The following is a 20,643-nucleotide window of genomic DNA, read 5'->3' as shown; positions in this document are numbered from 1 at the left end:
TCCATTATATATATGCATCACTTCGTTATCCATTTATCTACTGATGAACACTTAGATTGTTGTCATATTGTGGCTATTATAAGTAATGCCGCAGTGAACATAGGGCATATGCATATGTCTTTCAGATTAGTCTTTCGGGTTTCTTTGGATAAATACCCAGAAGTGGAATTGCTGGGTTTTTGTCTCTTCTTATAGCATTTGTTTTAAAGTCTTTTTGTCTGGTGTAAGTATTGCTACCCTAGCTTTTTCCCCCGTTTCCATTTCCATGAAATATCTTTTTCCATCTGTTTACTTTCAGTATGTGTGTGTCTTCTGACCTCAAGTGGGTCTCTTGTAGACATCATACTATACGCATGGGTCTTTTTTTCTTACCCATTCAGCCACCTGACATCTTCTGACTAAACCATTTAATGCATTTACATTTAAAGTAATTGTTGATAGATATGTAGTTATTGCCATTTTATTATTCATATTTTTTCATCTTTTTTCCCTTCTCCTTAAAGTGCTTTTAACATTTCTTGAAACCCTGGTTTGGTGGTGTTGAACTCCTTTCACGTTTTCTTGTCTAGGAAGCCCTTTATCTGTCCTTTGATTTTTAAATGATCGGTTTGCTGGGTAGAGTAAACTTGGTTGTAAGTTGAAAATACTCACTTTGAATGAAAGTGTCAACAGGAGCTTAAAGTGTTTGTTAGTGATTAAGTTACAAAAGCTGAAGCAGGAACCTTCTTTCATGACCTCCACGCACATGTTCCTCCGTATTTCTTGACTGACTGCTGTTCAGTTCAAACTAACATCCGAGAGGCAGACGAAATCTGTTGAGTCAGACCAGGTTATAGCCCAGAATCTGTGACAAGTCTGAGCACCATCTGGTCAGCAGAGATCAAGATCAGCACTCGTAAAATACATTCCAGATGACTTCAGAACAAATACTTTGTTCAAGAAAAAAAATTTTTTTTCTAGAATGCTTAACTGATGTGGTATCAAACTTGAAAGACAATTCAGTAGATTTACATCGTGGTTGAAATATGAGTCATCTAGCCGAGTCTTCCTGTAGTTGTTTTCATGTTTTAAATGTAGCGTAAGTACATCTAATGGGAGCGTCAGATGAGACTACGTCACCGTTTAGTCTTTAAAAGCCAATAAATATTCTAGCAAAATTCATATGCTTGCTCTCATTTAAAAAAATAGGTAGTGAAGTAAAGACATGGATTAAAGAACATTATTTGCAACCTGGCTGGTGTGGCTCAGTGGACCGAGTGCCGGTCTGTGAACCAAAGGGTTGCTGGTTTGATTCCCAGTCAGGGCACATGCCTGGGTTTTCGGGCCAGGTCCCCAGTAGGGGGTGCACAAGAGGCAACCACACATTAATGTTTCTCTCCCTCTCTTTCTCCCTCCCCCTCTCTAAAATAAATAAAATCTTAAAAATATTAAAAATAGAAACTACCATATGATTCAGCAATTTATCCAAATTAAAATTAAAAACACTGACTTGAAAAGATATATGCACCTCCATATTCATTGCAGCATTATTTATTTACAGTAGCCGATATGAAAATAACGTAAGTGTCCATCAGTGGGTGAATGGATAAAGAAATGTACATGCATGCGAGCGCGCATGCACACACACACACACACACACACACACACACCATTGTCTGTCCAGAAAAAGTCCAGCCATTGCTAATATAATGAGGCCAAGGAGAGTGGACTGGAAGGCACATTCATGAACAAGGACCACTTACTGTACTGCTCAGTGCGGGTGGTAGACGCCGTTGAGTGAGCATGTGTACTGTGTGGCAGTCACATTCAAAATGACTGAGTGACTAGAAAAACGAATCTGCATCAAATATTGCATTAAACTGGAACATTCTTCTGTGGAAACTATTTGGATGATTCAGAAGGCTGAAGCTATGGACAACTGGTGAATGGCAGGTTCATCAGGACCACATAAATGCTCACATGTCATGTCTCATGCAGTTTTTTTGCAAAACATCAAATGACCCAGGTGACTCTGTCCCCCTATAGCCCAGATTTGGTGCCCTGAGACTTCTGGCATTTCCCAAAACTACAATTACCTTTGAAAAGTAAGCGTTTTCAGACCATTGATGAGATTCAGGAAAATGTAATGGGGCATCTGAGGGCGATTAGGAGAACTGTGTGAGGTGCCAAGGTGCCTACTTTGAAAGAGATTGAGGTGTCATTGTCTTATGTACAATGTTTCTTGTATCTTTTTCAGTAAACGTCTGTTTTTCATATTACTTGACTGGATACCTTCTGGACAGACCGTGTGTATATATATATGCAATATTATTCAGACACAAAAAAAGAATGAAATCTTGCCACTTGTGACAACAGCAATGGAACTTGAGGGCATTAGGCTGGGTGAAATAAGTCAGAAAAAGACAAATACCATATGATCTCTGACATACGGAATCAAAAAAAAATGTAGATTACAGGTTGGTGGTTGCCTTAGGAGGGCAGAGTGGAAGGTAGGAGAAATGGGTAAAAGGAGTCAAAGATAAAAAGAAAAAAGACAAGGGAGTTGTGTGTATTAATACTTTTTCTTTGTAACTTTCCCTGATGAAGAAGATCCCTCTTGCATTTATAAAATTACAAACATATTAATTTGTATTACCATCTACATATAATGTCCACAAAGAGAAAGCTGGGTTTTTTTAACTCCCCTTTTTCACTCATTGAAAGTTTACTCAAATCCTTATGAGTAAATGCGGCATTTATACAGGAAAAATAAAAAGAAAACATCCCTGGATTTTTCCCGTTGGGTATTCCTAAAAAGTGGGGAGAGTTTTTAAATGTTAATTTAACAGTAAATTGAGGGGGAAAGGAGGAAGCTGGGTGCAAAGCACTTCCCTTCCCATCAGCCCTCAGGCCACAGCCCCTCCCACTCACCCTCCTGAGCTGCCAGCCGCTACCCAGGCTCAAATCACGTCTTCAGGGGACTCTTGGGTGTGAGGCTGTTACTCAGTTGCCTCCCACCAGCCTGAGGATTCACTTTTCTCAGTGTTTAGCCATCTACTTTGCAGCTTCCCAAATTTCACTGCAGTTGTTTTCTTTCATTCTCTTTATCCTTATTAGTTTATGTCTTAGAATGATGACACCAGCAACAAGTCCTTTCTGTTTTTTTATTAGAGGTTTTGGAACAGAGTAGATAGCACTGTTTACATTTAACCTGCCATCTTCAAATAATAAAATGTGACAACCACGTAAAGTTTGTGGCAAGGTCCCCCATTCTGGGCTGTTAGCTGCTACTACTATTATTATTTTTAAATTGTTTATTTTTTAGAGAGAGGGGAAGGGAGAAAAATATTGATGCAAGAGAGAAACATCGATCAGTTGCCTCTCGTACATGCCCCCCCGACTGGGGACCGAACCCACAACCCAGGCATGTGCCCTGATGGGGAATCAAACCTGCGACCTTTTTGTCTGTGGGATGACACCAAACCAACTGAGCCACACTGCTCAGAGCAGCTGCATTATTTTATTAGTGTGCCTTCTCCTCTTATATCTCATTGCTTAGTTTGTCTCCTTTCTAGCTAATCTTTCTCCTTGTCCAGTCTAAGCACAGATCTTTCTGAAGATTCTCTTCTCCCACCTCGTTACTGCTTAAGCTCACCTGGGAATTCAATTCAGATGGCATATGGACATATGTATTACCTCCCACCTCCGGGCTACACACTCATTTCCCAACTGTCAATCAGCATGACCCTGGCACTCGAAACTTCATATGCCTGATGCTTAACTCATCTCTCCACACAACCAGGTCTTCTCTGGATATCTGTGTGTGTGTGTGTGTGTGTGTGTGTCTCTTCCTTTTCTTTTCTTTCTGGAGTTCACGTCACCAAATTCTTGAAGCTTTCAAACCTGGCTGTTATGTCAAATGCCATATTTTCCCTTAGCCCCTACAATCAATCATTTGTTGTCCATTTTTCATTGCTTGTCCCCCAGCCATTCAATGTCATCGTTTCCCACCTACTGTCTGGCTTCCCTCGAATCTAGCTTACCAGCCACTGACGATTGCTTTCTAAAGAGCAGTTCCTACTAATGACTACATGAATGGATTCTTCAGCCTTACCCCCTAACACTCACTTATAGGTGCATTACATTTTAGATAAGTTAAGAGTACAGGGGACATTTAAACTTTCTGAATTTAGCATTTGACCTTTGCTTATAAGTGACTCTTTAAAAGGCATTTGCCAACTTACTGTTTTCCTGCAGCACCAACTCAAATCACATATTACTAAAAGATCGGTGGTAGGAAAAGCCACTAGATCACAAACGTGCCTTGCCCGCTGCGTCACAGCCACACCTGGGTCTGGCTGTGTTGTTTTCTACTTACCATGACGTAGTCAGCAATTTTTATTCAGGTTCTGAAGGGCCCACACACATTTTTCAATTCTCCTTTACTGTCTTTTAGAAGGAAAGTATATGCCAGAAATGGCACTTTTGATTTTGTTATTTTGTTATTTTATAGTTGTAACTATTGTGTCAAAAGTTACTATGCTGGCCCTGGCTGGCATAGCTCAGTGGATTGAGTGCGGGCTGCGAACCAAAGTGTCGCAGGTTCGATTCCCAGTCAGGGCACATGCCTGGGTTGCAGGCCACAGCCCCCAGCAACCGCACATTGATGTTTCTGTCTCCCCCCCGCCCCAAAATAAATAAATAAAATCTTAAAAAAAAAAAAGTTACTATGCTTGCTCACCGCTGTGCTCCCTGGTTTCAGGGCCTTGCTTACATTGTTCCCTTCTCCAGCGTTTTCATTCTATATCGCTACAGAAATAACCATTGCAAATCTTAGCGGCTGAAAACAATAACCATTTATTTGCTTACAAGTGTATTTACAGTCTGAGCTGTGGTCTGAGAAGAGGGCTTGTCTCTGCTCCATGCGGTGTCAGCTGGCGCGGCTCCTTGTGGGGGGTCTGTGGCAGGATGGCTCCCTCGCAGGTGGGCAATGAGGCTTTCATTGCATGAAAGCTGGCTTCCAAGAGAGAAGTTACCAGAATTTTCTAATGCCTGGGCGCAGAATTCCTAGAATGTCATTTCCTCCAGACTGTATGGGTCAAAGCAGAAACAGGCTCAGCTCAGATTCAAGGGGAGGCCACACGAGCTCCAGCTCTGGGTGGCAAGAGTGGCATGAACGCACGAGGAGGTGAAGTGATCTGAGGCCGTGTTTGAAGAATAGTTGCTACCCTCCGCCCACAGCAATACATTTCCCTCCCACCTGAAACATACACTGTTTTCTCCTCTAAGGATATCAGAGTAGTTCATCCCATTATACACCATTTCAGGGTCTAGAACGGAGGTGAGCGAACCACAGCTAGAGGTCCAAACCACAACTCGTGGACTATTTTTGTACAGCCCCCGAGATAAGACTGGTTTTTATATTTTCACAGGGTTGTTTAAAAAAAAAGATGCAACAGATCACACATGTGACTGCAAAGCTTAGATTATATACTATCTGACACTACAAAGTTCACCAACCCCTGGCCTAGGATATTGGCATCTAAGTCAGATCCAAGTGCAAATGTGGCTCCTTGGATGTGGTTCCTTCACTGTGGCTCCTCAGAAGTTTCCCTTTGATCTGAAGATCAGTGAAGCGAAGAGACAAAGTGTCTGTTTCTCACACACCCAATAGCTAATGGGAAGGCAAGGGCAGGAACTCGATAACAGATACACACTCCCGTTCAAAGACAGGAGAGAATGGTGGAGGGCAGAGGGAAGTGATACATAGCGATTCTGAAATCCAGCTCTTCAGATGCTACCAGTTCCCTAACTCGCCCTCTGCCTGCTCGTTGGGAACGATCCCAGTGGCTCTCTGCTCCCTCTCGTCGCATCTTCCCTTCTGGAAACAGCCCACAACTGCAAACGAGTAGCTTCCCCAGCCTGCTTCCTGCCTGTGAGGCTGAAGGTCCAGATGCCTCCAATTCATTATGAACAGTTTGTCTGTTTCAGCGCAAGCTAGGGGAGATCCGTAAATAACCACAGGTTTCTTACACTTCAAGGTATAATCATACTTTTTTTTTTTTTTTCCAAAGACAGGCCTTTCTCTACATTGGGCCAACGATGGTTGTGGACAACACCATTTCAATTCTTAGAAGCCCTGCTTTCTAGGTGAAAGGATCTATTAGGTACTGCCTTAAACCTTTCTGAGGCATCAACTTACCTATTGCTGTATAATAAGTTACCCCAAAACTTAATGGCTTAAAACAACAACCCACTGTTATTTCACAGTGTTCTGCTGGTGAGGATTCCAGGGCTCTGTCTCTTAGCTGGGTCCTTCTGTCCCAAGGTCTCTCCAAGTCCGAGACGAAGTTGTCAGCTGGCCCATGGTCCTGCTTTAGTCAGCTCAGGCTACCCAACAAAACAGCGTCGGGCAGGCAGCTTAAACGACAGACAGGTATCACAGTCCTGGAGGCTGGGAAGTCCAAGATCAACATGCCAGCCAACTTAGTTCCGGGCGAGTGCTGTCTTCCTGGCTTGCAGATGCCCACCCTCTCGTAGTGCCCTCACATGGCAGAGAGGGCACAGGCGTTGGAGTCTCTTTTTCTTCTTGTGAGGGCACTAGCATCGTCACGGGACCCTACACTCAAGACCACATTTAAACCCAATAACTTCGCAAAGACCCTAGTGCCATCACATTGGGGGTCGTGGCTTCATAATATGACTTTTGGGGGTGATTCAAACATTCAGTGCATAACAGGTTTCACCTAACAGGCCTCATCTAGGGACGCCCCACCTCCAAGCTTACTCACCGGGTTGTTGGCCCGACTCGGTTCCTTGTGGGCTGGTGGACTGAGAGCCCCAATTAGTTTCTGGCTCTGTTTTTTTAAAGATTTATTTATTTATTTTTAGAGAAGGAAGGGAGGGAGAAAGAGAGAGAGAGAGAGAAACATCAATGTGTGGTTGCTGGGGGCCATAGCCTGCAACCCGGGCATGTACCCTGGCCGGGAATCGAACCTGCAACACTTTGGTTCTCAGCTCGTGCTCAATCTACTGAGCTACGCCAGTCAGGGCTGGTTTCTGGCTCTTGAATGGGAGCCTCCACTGTCCCTTGCCACACGGGCCTCTGCAGAGGGCAGCTGAGGTCATACTAGCCGGGCTTCCATCTAGGGAGCCCATGAGAGAGCAAGAGAGGGTATGTGGGATGGGGGCCATGTTCTCTTTGTAATCTAACCTGTGTGCCCTGGCCGGGTGGCTTAGTGGGTTGGAGCACTGTCCTGTACACCAAAAGTTTGTGGGTTCGATTCCTGGTCAGGACACATACCTAGGTTGTGGGTTGGGTCCCTGGTTGGGGTGGGTACGCAGCAATTGATTGATGTTTCTCTCCCACCCCCTTCCTCTCTCTCTAAAGTCAATAAACATATCTTTGGGTGAGGATTTAAAAAAAAAAGCAAGCCATTAGGTCCAGCTCACACTCAGGAGGGGATTACACAAGGGCCTGAGTACCGGGAGGTAGGGATCATCACAGAGGCTGCCTACCACAAGGTCTTCTAACTACACCCTGTCTTGAACTCCCCTAAGGCCATATTTTCAATATGTTTATTGATTTTAGAGAAAAAGGGAGAGACAGAGAAACATCGATGTGAGAGAGAAATATTGATTGGTAGCCTCTCATAGGTGCCCCGAAGTGGGATCAAACCCACAACCCAGGTGTGCACCCTGACCGGGAATCCAACCCCCAGCCTTTGGTGTAGGGGACAGCGCTGCAACCAAAGGAGCCACCCTGGCCAGGGCAATGTCACGTTTCCTGGATACTGCCTTGGACTTGACCTTTGCCATTAGGCCATGTCTTGTTTTGAGAGTTTTGTCCCCTGGAGAAGCTAGAAAAGACAAATAGATTTATTTCAAATCCAGGGATCCTGGATTCTTTGTGTTTGCTGTAAATTATATTCATGATGGAAAAACTCCTTTTTTTTTTTTTTAAGCTCATGTCACTTCTCTTGTGCTACACCGTAAGTACCTAAAAGAAACCATTCAACCCTTCAACAGCCTATCCAAATATCTCTGGAGCCAGATCCACATGCTTACTAGGTATCTTTCCTATCTTCCACGTAACAAAGGCTAATTTAGCTAATTGTCCTTCCCATACATAAGCGTGGTTCCCCTCTCTCCAGCCTGGAATAAGAACAGTCTCACTGTCCGTTAATAACGCGCTTCACTAGCAGACTCAAAGTTCTTCCAGCTTCTCTCCTCCACCTGCTCCCAAAGCCACTGCCACCTGCTTTAGGTTTCTGTGACAGCCGGACCTCACGTTTGGGCTTGTAATTACGTGTCAGTTACCTCCTACTGCTGCATCACAAACTGCCACAGAATTTAGTGATTGAACATAACAGCATTTAGCGTTGTGCTAACGGTTTTGCAACTTGGGCACGACTCAGAGAAGGCAGCTCATCCCTCCCACATGCAGCATCAGGTGGGGCGGCTACACTGGGGCTGGGTTATCCACTTCCAAGATAACTCACTGACGAGATCGGCAATTGGTACTGGCTGTCCCCTGAGAGCTCAGCCGGGCTGTCATTCTCCTCCGTGTGGGCCTCTCCACATGGCTGCATGGGCTTCCGCAAGTAACTGGAGGGAAGTGATCGAATCTCGGAACTATTTAGGAGGTCAAGATCAGGAGGATGTTGCACAACCATGTGAATGTACTTCATCCCACTGAACTGTACACTTAAAAATGGCTCAAATGGTAAACACTATGTTGTGTGGGGGTTTTTTAGCCACAATTAAAAAGCAATAAATACACCAAGGGAAGATGGTGATGGCCTGGAGGTGGGTGGGTGGGTGGGTGCAGGGCGAGGGAAGAAGCACTATCATGGATGACAAAACCCAACAAAACAGACTCAGGCCCCCGAGAACTTTTTCAGGTCCCGCAGAAGAGTAAACCGTCACAACACATGTGGTAGATACTGCAGCTTTCTGCCGTCGTGCTAACACGGAGGCAAAGCCCATGCCCCAAAGCAGACCTTTATGCCTGAGATTCCCAGAGAGAAACACTTAAATCATAATTATAGGTTTCACTTTCTTAAAGCATGCCTCCAAAGCAGCAGTGCCAGAGAAGCAGAGACGAGCAAGAGAAACTACAGGTGCACACCACCTTCCCCTGGAGATCCATCACCTCCTGACCTGGGGGGCCAGGAGCAATGCGGTAGGGTGGCGGGCAGAACAGAGAGCAGATGTTTCTTGGTCATTAGCTCTGCTTTTCTAGGATATAAAGTCCCTTTGTTGTCTTGTAACTCTTGGTGTGTCTGGAAACTATTGCTACTTAGGAGATACCCTTTTGGAACAAAACAGGTCATAAAGGTCCCCCATCCCCACCACCTCACACACAGCCAAACGCCCCACATTCGCAAGGTCTGATAAATAGCCAGACTCACAGATTTTTACTGAGTTCTCCTGACAACACCAATCTATTGTTCTTCCAAATACGTCTAACTATTCTTAACGGAAAGGACCAACGAGGAGCCGCCCCCCGTCCACAGGCGTGTTACGTCATCCCCACACGCCTTCCTGACCTTCAGGGTCACCGTTAACTGTAAACTCCAGGTCTCTCGGCTCTGCTGTCAGCTGCCTCATGCATCAGTTGACTGGCTGAGCGGTGCGATCTCACTTTTATTTCCTGAAATCTCATCAGGTGTCCCGTTGTGCACAAGCTCTCTACCTGGGGTTTCCCCTCTGCAAAACAGTGAAGGCCCCCGCCCTGAATCTGCCAGGTGTCCTGTTCCGCACAGTCTGTCCACGCGGAGAGCCGTGCACGAACTCAGACCCCCTGCCCCACCGTGGAAGGACCTAATGTCACTCAAGCCTGAGAATCAAAAGTGGTAAGACAATGTGTTCATTCATTCAAAAATAATGGAGAGCCTACTACGCGTTAGGCACTGTGTGGGTATTGGGCACGCAATAATGAACCAGCCAAACATGGGTCCTCTCTTGCAACTTATTGTTTTTTTATCGCAGAGATTTTTGACTTTTAACAGTGGACAAAGTGCTGGCTTGGCTCCAAGACAAAGGAATCAGGTTCTAGTCTGGACGGAAGCCACCTTTTCCTTGGGTGGGGTTCGGGGAGGTTCTCCCCACAGCCGGGAATCACACATCTTTCACCTCCTTCGTAAATGGAGTCTGACTGGAACCACCAGTGACTAAATCAACTATCATTTTTCTTGGGCCTTCGCCAGGCTCCAGCAAGACAATGCCTTTCTGTGGAGGACGTTCAGTAAAAAGCCAGAAAGGCCAAGGAGAGGGAAGTGCTGGCATTCACTGGTCCGCACAGGGGCCCAGGACCACCGCGCAGCCAAAGCTCGGGGAGACATCGCCCCCTCGTGGCTCCTCCTGGAACCCAGTGAGGAAGGAACTGGAGGTGGAAAGGGCTGGCCAAGTTTCCAGGTCATTTGTGACCCTTGCCTCCTCTCCATTTCCGTTGTGTTAGAATAGTCTGCGTCTATTTTCACCCAGGACACATCTTTCTCTTCCCACAGAGAGAAATGACATCATGACAGCAGTTCCGTCTTCACCAAAATCTTCCGACTCCCCTCACCACCAAGAACAAACCCAGTATGGAAATCCGAGGATCACTTCGGTGTTATCTCCTCAAACGCTCTCAGAGCAGGTATTTTGCTCGCCGCAGTTTGCACCAGGGCCTGCGAGCGTGTTGCCGTGCAGTTGTTTGGGGTTATCTTGTCACCACAACAGCACTTCCAACCCCCCTCCCCCCAACGCGGAAGCCTTATCTTCAGTTCCCACCACCGCGCTCGCCCCATTCCCAGCAACAGGTACACCGGTCGTCGGTAAAGAATGTCCCTTGGGGCGGGGGAGGGGGGAGAGATAAACAGCGCAGCGAGGCTGCAAGTAATTAGAAACTGTGATCCTCGCTAGGAAGGAGCGGCACGCGGGGAGAGGGAATCCCCGGGAGTGGGAAGGGAGGCACAACGTGCTGAAGCCTGGAGTTTTAAACTGTTGTGTCCGTAGCACCCACGTTTAAACAGACTTAAGAGATACAGTCTTGGAAAAGCTCTCTCTGGTCCAGGACGAAATGGAAGTTTCCTCAATGATAAGGTGACCTTCCGTGCGTTGTAGACTTAAGCGGAGTAAGAAAGGGCGCCAGGTGCTGCACTCTAGCAACCTACAATCTCCTCCGGCAGCCGAGTCCGGGGAGATAAACGGGGCTGCGCCCATTTCACAGGTGAGAACAGGAAAGCAGGCGGTCCTCCCGAGGTCGGCGCAGAACGAGCCTCGTGCTCTGACCTCCCAGAAGGCGGAACCCCTTTCCTTAATCTGCTTTGACCTCTGGAGGTCAGCTGCACGCCCCCCAGTTCCCTACCACGGTACAGCAGGTAGCGTAATTTAAAAGCTGTGGATTAAAAAAGGATAACCTGGGCAAGGGCGTTGTCCTCCTGGGAGGATCTCCCAGAAGAGCGAGAAAGACAGCCAGGTGAAGAGATAATTCCAGAACAGTTTGATAAGAGCTGGGGGAGGGATCTGAGCAAGAACCACGGGGTCCTAGAGGGGAGCAAAGCGGCGGACGCGGGGAGGCTGCGGCGGTGTCCGAGGACCCGGCGTGGGAGGTGGGCTTGAGGCTGCGCCTCAAGACGCGGGCCGACCCCGAAGGTCACTCGAGTTCTCGCATCCTGTCACTGGCAGCCGCCAACTAGGAAGGGGAGACGTGGGTCTAACCCGGTACTGAATAGGAGGGCTGGGCTTAGGCTGAGGCGAGGGAGTGCAAACCCGGGGGAGAAGCCAGCGAACAAAAGTAGCACATCCCACTTCGCGGTGGTCCCACAGGCAGGGCCTGGCTCTCCGAAGCCCCGCACCAACCTCGCGCGCACCGCCACACCAGGTCGCCAACTCGGGCCCCGCACCGCCGCCGGGGCGCCCGGGGCCGGACTAACCCTGAGGTTACCGGGAGGACCCGGCCCTCCCTCCCGCTCCGCGCCCTAACTCTCCGACCTACCGCGAAGCCGCGGGCTGGGGGCCGGCCGTGTCCCCCGCGGCCCGCAGCCCCTCCCCGGCGCACGCCTTCGGGCCGCCGGGCAGCCGCCCTCGGCGCAGCCCCTCCTTTGGCCCGGGGCTTTGCCGTCCTCGTCCGGTCCCTCCCGGCGACAGCCCGCTGCCCCGTCCAAGGAGGGCGGAGGGAGGAGGGGAGGGAGGGGAGGAGGGAGGAGAAAGGGGAGGGAGGGAGGGAGGCGAGAGAAAGCGAGCTGCTCGGATCCTGGACTTCCCAGAGCCTTCCTGGAGCGCGCACTCCTCTGCTCTCGGGTCCCAGCGTCCCAGCCACGGCCCGCTGCCGCTAACCACCACCTCCTCCTCCTCCTCCTCTTCCTCCTCCACTCTGGGCGCCTCTCGCCCCCTCCCTCCTGTAGCTGCGGGGGCCTCGAGCTGCTGCAGCTCCCAGCCCCTACTCGACCACATCCCCAACTCTCTGGGGTCACTCCTGGGACGCGCGCCCTCGCCCCATCCTTTCTTCCTTCCTCCCCTCGCGCCCGCCCTCACTCTCCAGGTCTCCCGCCCGGGTCCCGATTGTCTCGGTCCCCTCCCCAGGCAGCCGGCGCCTCGCCCTGCCCGGAGTCTCCCTCGCACTTCCTGAGTCGCCTGCCGCCGCGGTCGCACCGCGCCCGGGATCCCGAGCCGCCGCTGCCCGGCTCCAGCCCGCCGCGCCCGGGGAAGGGAAGAGTGGGCGAGCTCGCCCTCGCCCAGCCCCGCGCCCCAGCCCTGCCCGGCGAGGGAGGACCGGGAAGATGAACAACGGCGTCAAAGCCGAGAAGGAGAACACCCCGAACGAGGCCAACCTTCAGGAGGAAGAGGTACGGAGCGGCTCGGTGCGGTGGCGGGCGCGACCCGGAACGCTGGCCGCGCGCTGCGTTTCTCCGAAGTGCGGGCGGAGGCTGGCGGGGCGCGGGGTCCCCGGGCGCCGCAGTCCGGGGGTCGGGGGTTGCCCCACACTGTGGCCCCGGGAGGGTGTAACTTCGAAGAGGGTGTTTTTGTGGGTGCGTGCCTAAAATTGCGTAACTTCGAGGACTTTTCAGGGACTTGTAAGCATAATGGTCAGCTTTGTTTGCCCCAGATTTTAAAAGCGGAATCGAAAGGTGACTCCTGGGTGACCTCAGATTATGGGGACCCGAAGGGCCCGAACTTCTGCGTCTGGCGCTGTGAGCGGTGGGGTGTGTTTGTGTGCGCGGTTTCAGGAAGAACTCGGGGGAAGTTTGCCTTAAAAGATACCTTCTGTTCCCTGCCCCCGCCCCTTCAGCGATGGAAGTTCTCGGTGAAATATCTTTCCAGCCGCGGCATTTCGGATTAATAGATAACTCCTGAGCAGCATTCTTCTCTGATGAGTCAAAGACCCCGAACCTGAGTGACTAGGTTTTGTAAATTTAGAGCGATGCGGTCGTGAGGAACAGGAGAAAGGAAAAAAAAATGAGTTAAAACTTGACCCCCTTACCAAGTGGTCATCGGGGCTGTTTTAGAAGGACTTCGACTTCTGAGCGCAAATTCCATTGGTGGGCCCCAAAGAACGCTGAAAACGTAGCGGCTGCGCAGCGTTCCTTTGATGGAGGCAAAATTCTGCAAGGGTGGGGGGGACCTTCTGAACACACGCTTCAGAATTTTGCCTTTCAAATATTTGTGGCATCCTCTCCAGTGGTTCTGTTCCCGCAGGTACATTACCTGGAGTCCAAGGAACAATGTTTTCGCTGACTTTTTTTAAGATCCCACCTACTTGAGTTCTTAGGCATTCTAAGAGGAACTTGCGAGTTGTGTAGAGGAAAGGAAGCGTGCATCTAGATAGGACCTATAAAGCACTTACTCAGGTGTTGCATCCCGACGTACAAGGTTAGCAGAAGGGTCTGCTGATTCTAAAGCGGTTAGGATGTTCAGATTATTACCGAAATACTGTGTTAATGTGCAAACTAAAATGCTGGTAGTGAAACCGAATGTTGGGGGGGGGGGGGGGATTTAGTAAATACATATAAGCCATCTGCACAGTGTCCACTTGGTAGAATGGGAACTATTTAAATGGGGGGGGATAGAGGAGAGACCGAAGACCGTGCAAACTAAATCAAAAGTCTTCACTCTGAACACGCGGTGTGGTGGTGTGTCTCAGGTGAGTTGCAGCAAACCACCTCAGGAAACTGCCTGTTGGGTTATAGACTGTTATTTTGAAAAGTGTTTTCATTCTTGTTTTTAACCACAAGCGAAGACACAGTATGGACATTTTCTTTTTCAAGGAGATGAAGATTCAAATTTCAAGTTTCACATTTTTCCTTTAAACCCTACCTGCTGCTTTGATACTTATTGTCCCTACCATTGAAACAAAATGCAAAAAAAAACAAGGACAAATGTGCCTTTTTAAAGAATTGCTACGTTTAATTCGTCCTAGCCCACTGAGGTAATAATTGCTCCGGAAACCTTTCCGTGCCGATGAGGTTGGTGGTTTGTTTGCTTCTGAGGGTGAGGGTACATTGTATGGAACCTCCTTCCTCTGTTCACCTGATGAAAAGCACTTGTAACCAGAAAAAGTTAATCAGGCACACCCTTGATTTCTTTTTTTTTTTTTTCTTTTGGTAGGTGGTCAAGAGGTTTGAGTGTCCCCAAACCATAACTGACTTGACTTGACAAAATTAAATAGAGAAAAGTCACGTTTTTTTTGTGTGTGTTGTTTTTGCCTGACCTTTCTCTGCCTTACCTGCTGGCGGTACTGAGGGGTCATCTGCCCTGGCCACTGGTCACTGTTACTGTTCGCCTTCCCACGGGAGGCTGTGTCCAGGTGGAGCCACAGGCCGTCCCAGTACAGGCACTGCCTCTTCCCTGCCCTGTAGCCCTGTTTTCAGGTGGGAATGGCATCTGACTCTTGGAGGTGTCTGTAGTTTTAGCAGGTTAGTGTTATTTGAGAAATAAGAGGACAGGAAGATTCCAGAACCCCAGTTGTACCAGAGGTGAAGTGTGCAAACGTATGCACCCTGAAGACAGTATTTACAGTGTGAGAAATCCAGGGAAAGTAAGTTGATCTGAACACCCAGGTAATTTTGCCCTGATTCCCTGTTTTGGGTTTATGTTTTGATTTCGAAAAACTCCTAACCTCTTTTGTCTAACCCTGAGAGCCACAAGTCAAATAAATAATGGTTTTTAGTGAGTCCCGTTAATGTGCTCGGCCTTCTACAAAACCAGCACACTGGATCCTTTCCCTGGCCACCCAGAGACCAGCAGTTTGTTCTCAAACACATTTAAAAGTCTTGGCTGAGGACTCCAGTAAATGGCACGTACAAACAGAACATATATGCACATGATGACAAGAGAGGAAAAACATGTTTTGTTGTAGTTTATGGCAGTCGTTGAACTCATGGGGGAGAGAGGGGTCCAATCATCATTGAGAGAAAATAGTTTATTTCATACAGATCATCAGGGTAGTTTAGGTTTTCTCTGCCACATTATAGAATCCAAGGGTGTTCTTCTGTTTTTTTTTTTTCTTTTTTTTTTAAATGTCCTTTTATCTTCCTGGACATTTTATTCCTTCTGGAGAGCTCCTAAAGCTTGCTGTGAAATAATTGATGCAGAAACACTTCCTTGGTTCCAACTGTAAAGATTAAACAGTCGAGGATTGAGGATTTTTGCAGCTTTTCAGGGTTGGGAGTTTTTGAGAACTTGGGCAGGACATAGACTTCTGCATTGGACAATACTTAAAACTTTGAGGAAAAAACAAATATTTGGCTAAACAACCATGTAAGAGATAGTGTATCTGGCGTTCCGACTTCCAGTGCGCTACATGTTATGAAATGTTCCTGTGCTAGTTGTTCACATAAAGGAAAACAAGTTGTTGAAATCTGGCTGGAGCCTGAGACTTCCAAGGCTGGTGTACAGGGCAGTAGATTATTTCCTACATCATCTTACAATTAAGCTAATTCTCAGAATTTGCCTCTGATTTTGTACTAGGCAGTATTCTCTTAAGAAATCACCTTTGGCTGTTTACAAATGACTTTGAAAAGGAGTTTCTTATGTTGAGGTGCCGGTGTTAACAGTAGCCAAAATATTGGAGTCATGAAGAAAATTGTTTCTTCAAAGTGACACAGAGGAAGGGTACCATGTCCGTTTGACGTGACAGCCTCAGGTTTTCATTGAGCGTTAAGGTTATTCTACCTTATGCCTTGGGAAAAGTACAGAATGGTTTTGTGCACTTGAACCAAGTCTGGAGCCTGTGTTACTCCAGTTCAAATCTAATACAGTAATCCTGTACTGCAGTCATAGAGTGGGATTTGGTGGCAGCGTTTTGGGTGAAACTGGGGTGACTTCATAGTACAATGATGCCGTAAAATCACTGCCAATAATAGGGTGTGCACTTTTGGTATTTTTCCAGTAGGGGTTTTAAAATTTCCTCAATAAACCCATAGGCTCTCATGTGCTTTGTTTCCAGGGGTGTTTGTTTATTGGATAGTTTGGGTAGAGTTAGGGGTTCCTTTTGGAGATGCTTTTATATATTTGGGGGGGCTCATATTCTGTTCTGAGGACAGAAGTGATCAGTGTTGGGGTGGGGAGAAGAAATGTTTTGGTGGCTTAAAGCAACAGAAGCGTATTCTGTCATGGTTCTGGAGGCCCGAGACCTTAGCGTGAACGTGTCAGGCCCACCACGTCCCCTTTGCTGTGTGGGAGAATCTGATCTTGTCTCTTCCAGCTTCTGGCCACGTTTTAACTGAGGGGTTAATCCTCAGTGCTATACATGAAATGAAAAGAGCAAATTTCAAGTTTTATGCTGTGTGATGCCAAGTCTCTCAAGAAATGCCATATAAAACCAAATATTACTAAAAATTATCTGGTGGGTCATAGATCATTTGTATACTGATGCTTTTCTGTGCTTTCGGAATTTTCTAAAATGAACAGGTGAACGACAACAACAACAATCTGTTGGCTTTGTAGATTTCTTTAAATTTCCTTGCAGTGTCTGTAAGTGTCACCAAAATGCTGGGGTTGGTTACTTTTTGTTGTGTTCACAAGCCTCCCTGCAGGAGTCAGATCTCTTCCGGTCCCTGTAGCCTTCCCAAGGTTTCTCGCAGTCATTCCTTTGTCATTTTAGTGATCCTCATCAGGTCTCCTTGTTCTTGTCTGCGTTCCCAATCCATCCCAGCACCACAACGCTGGGTCCTCTGACACCTCAACTCCTCCAGCACTCATCTGTCCCCACACAATAAGGTCCAAGGTTGGCCTTCAGGATTGCCTTGACGCACCTCTGCCCTTTGCCCTCTGCCCCCCTGCACACCGTTTGCTCCAGCCACCTTTTCCCTCTTGATTGAGCCTGAGCTGCTTTCAAAGCAGGAGTCAAATTTCAGCGCACATTTTTGCAGGATCTCATCACCTAAATGTCCCCAATCCACAAAGATGATTTTCCTCAGAATTCCAGTTATCTCTCTCTGTTATCTCCATTGAATTTTCTGTTTTTTATCTCCATTTAACTCCTGAATCAAGACCTTCCTCCCTGTAGTTTTTTAAAAAAGATCAGTGCCATCTTATGGTATTGGTAATACGGAAGAGGTACCCGTATATAGTGCCCCAGCACCAGAGAAGTACCACATACAGTTGCAAGCTACACAGATACACACTCGCAAACAATTCTTTATAAATGTATAATTGATAAGCATATGAAATAACCTTATTGGTAGGGTTGGTGCTGATGGCTTTTTATAGGTAAGCTGTTAAAAAGCAGCCTGTTTATGATTGTGATCTCTTGCCCGGAGGGGGATTGAGAGATGTCATGGATGGATCAGCCGGGAAATTCACTCCCTCCACCTGCCATCCATAGCCTCTGTTTGAGTGCACAGGTGAGCATGCCTGGTCCGCCCAGCAGCCACTGCCAGTCTGGGTCCGCTCATTCCGAGGTGCATTTGGGTTTTAACCATGGGAATCTGGTTTCTGCTGTGGAACTCACTTTGATCCTTTGGCCTTGGGATTCCCAAGCCTTGGTGGAAGAGCACAGAGCTGCCCCGAGTTCCCAGACAAGCCTGCTCTGTGTGACAGCCACTTCGGAATGTTTGTGTTCAGTTTCATTTGGCACCTTAGTGTCTGCCTGGGGGTAGGGAAAAGGGAATGCAAATGTTCCTCTTGAACAGTGCTTGCTTTGGGCAAAGAAAAAAACTTAGGCAGGAATGAGGAGAATGAACCTTAATAATAGCTGTAGCCAAAGTGGCTGCATGGCTCAATGGGCTTGAGGCTATGTGGGACCGGATATTTAAATTGATCTGTGTTGATAACAGCAGATCATCCCTGTGGGGATGAGCTTATTTGATGTCTGGGGGTCACTTGGGTATGGCTCTTTAGGGTGCTTTGGAAGATACAACAACTTCAGTGTGTTGTCTGTTTGTTGGGATGGGGAGGAGGGGAATTGCTTGACTGCATGTAAAAAGTGCCCATAAAATCGATGTACATCTTCGAGTTTATCAGAATAAAGTTGCCCAGTTTGTCATTTTTTATTGATAGCTGAAGAAAAGAAAGTACTGGAATAGTTAATCCTATGAAAATTTCAGAACTCTTTTTACCCATTCACTCGAGAAATGATTGCTAACTTTTGAACATTTACTATGGGTCAGGCCGTGGCCAAGCACTTGATGATAAGTACCACATTATTTCATCCTCACAACAAGCTGATGTGGGCATTAACCTCGATGATCCTCATTTTGTGGGAGCCACTGAGGCTGAGTAACTGGGGCCTTCGTGTACAGATTCTGGGGGCGCCAGGGTCTGTGAGAGGTGGTCCTGGCGGTTCAGTGGTGATGGCCCTTGGGTAAGCGAACAGGCATAATAAAGCGCTGTGTTAAAGCAGGAACACAGTTCCCACTGCAGGGAGGAGAGGGTGATGGAACTGTGTCAAGGAAAGCGTTGAAAAGAGGTGACATTTGAGCTAAGTCTCAATTAAGGTTTAGCCAGATGAGGAAAGGGTTGAGATGGTGGGAAAGATTGGCCTATAGGAAAATACAGAGGCCTAAACCAAAGGACCCTTCTGGAGAAGCGAGGTACAGGAGAGGAGGGGAAGAAAGGATGAGTCTGGGGAGGGAGGCAGGCAGGCAGGCAGGCAGGCAGGCAGGCGTCAGGGAGGCAGAAGATGCAGGAGGTGGCCCTTCGTGCCCGGGAGTCAGACTCCATCCTGTGACAGCAGCTGCTGTGCAGTGGGGGCCTGGCGTTCTGGGGTGTTGCAGTGGGACGGGATGTATGCAGCAGGTCTCGGAAGAGTTGTTGAGAGTCCTGATCTGCAAGTAAGGCCGTGCCTGGCGGTGGCCACGGGGCCAGGGACAGGAGGTGTTCAGGGGCCTCACCCACTGTCAGGTGCCCAGGAGGGAAGGCACGCTTCGTCTCGGAAGCCTCTCGGGTTTCTCCAGTGGACACTGACTACCACCGGCGTCTGTGTTTGTAGAAGTAGAAAATAGCGAGGTTGAAGGGGGAAGAAAAGTGGGCAAGAAGGAGGTGAAGATGTTGGCTTTGAGATGGAGAGGTGTGGTCTTGAAAAGTGGTTTTTCAGAACGGTTCAAGAGCCTGGAGCTGGTAACAAGTGGTGGGCAGGGTGAAGAGGCCTGGGGACTCCAGTGCCCAGGGGGCCTGTGTGGGTAGGCGGCGAGAGAGAGGTACATGCATTGTATTTAACATTCTACCTATGTAAAACAGTGCTGGTGGGGGGCGCACTGGAAATTCTTGGGAAAAAATAAAGCAAAAAATGTAAAGCACTCTTTCATTTAGGAACATAAAAGTGTGTTGCATGTAATCTAATTATAACTTAACAGTGTCTGTATCTGTAGCTATTGGAAAGCCTAAGGGGAGGAGCTTAGAAAAATCTAGGTGTACATATAGGACTTCTCAAGCACTTTTTTATTTTTTATTTTTGCTTTTATCTACGGTCTTTGGGAATTGTTTTCTCCTGAAACTTGCAATTAATCCCCAGGCTTGCACTCACTTCTCCCTGACCCCCCCACCCCCCACCCCGTACCTACAAGGGAAGAAGACAAACCTACCCTAACGCGTAGGTGGGTTTGGGAAGCAAAGGTGGGCTGGACAGCCCCAAGAGGCTTGAGTGTTTTTCTAAGAAAACCTTTCCCCAAGTTGTTTTGTTCTTTTTTGAATTTATTGGGGGGGGGTGAAATAGTAAAATGAACCTTTGGCCGGAGACCACAGTCATCTCTTCTGTGGGTCACATTTTTAATTGATTCATTCCGTGGTTTCCTGAAGTTTTGTTGCCTTTTCCGCTCACCAGTGAGGCTCTGCTAGTGGATACGGAAAAATAAAAGATAGTCTGAGAGTTTAAAGACAACAACTTGCATTTGTATTTCTGGTAGGCCTTAACCCTACTGCAGCCATTATGATGCACATTATGTAGAATAGTGGAGAAAAAGGAAATAGCAGTAATAAATGCCAATCACACCGGGAAGATTAGCTCCCAATTCCGGCCTGTAGCACAGTATTGTTACACAAATTTAAATGCTAAGAGAACGCCGGCAGCAGCCCTGCGCAACCCTCTGCGCCCCTTGAGTTTGGCCAGAGGTGTGAGAAGCCGTGCAGTCTCCACCTTGAGGCACATCTCCCCGACCCAGGAAATACCCAGCAAATACGCTGCCCAAGCCCAGCAGCTTCTACTTTGAATGAGCCGTCGCTTCTCATGAGCTGACTTTT

At 47.8% G+C, this 20,643-nt stretch overlaps 1 protein-coding gene and 1 long non-coding RNA gene across 9 annotated transcripts in view; one reads left to right on the top strand and one right to left on the bottom strand.

Annotated features, from left to right (window-relative positions):
• Positions 1–9,377: 9,377 nt before the first annotated feature.
• Positions 9,378–12,097, bottom strand: LOC118497432. 2 transcript variants are annotated; one of them, XR_004899960.1, is made up of 2 exons: positions 11,963–12,097; positions 9,378–9,690 (listed from the first exon to the last, which is right to left on the bottom strand). It is a non-coding gene; the product is annotated as an uncharacterized LOC118497432 (long non-coding RNA). The 2 variants fall into 2 exon arrangements; XR_004899961.1 differs by having other exon boundaries at positions 9,378–10,812; positions 11,963–12,059.
• A 108-nt stretch (positions 12,098–12,205) lies between these two features.
• Positions 12,206–20,643, top strand: part of RBPMS (RNA binding protein, mRNA processing factor) — a 167,445-nt gene continuing 159,007 nt past the window's right edge. For 2 of the 7 annotated variants that reach the window (XM_036011653.1, XM_036011658.1), the window contains exon 1: positions 12,225–12,812. In XM_036011653.1, the coding sequence (XP_035867546.1) occupies positions 12,747–12,812 (66 nt within the window). In that variant the 5' untranslated portion in view covers positions 12,225–12,746. Of the gene's footprint in view, positions 12,813–20,643 lie in introns of all 7 variants that reach the window. The other 5 variants (XM_036011655.1, XR_004899959.1, XM_028527035.2 and 2 more) reach the window with 5 other exon arrangements.

Source organism: Phyllostomus discolor, chromosome 11 (genome assembly GCF_004126475.2).
Source record: "Phyllostomus discolor isolate MPI-MPIP mPhyDis1 chromosome 11, mPhyDis1.pri.v3, whole genome shotgun sequence".
NCBI classification, from domain to species: Eukaryota; Metazoa; Chordata; class Mammalia; order Chiroptera; family Phyllostomidae; genus Phyllostomus; species Phyllostomus discolor.
This window is presented reverse-complemented; position numbering and strand designations above follow the sequence as displayed.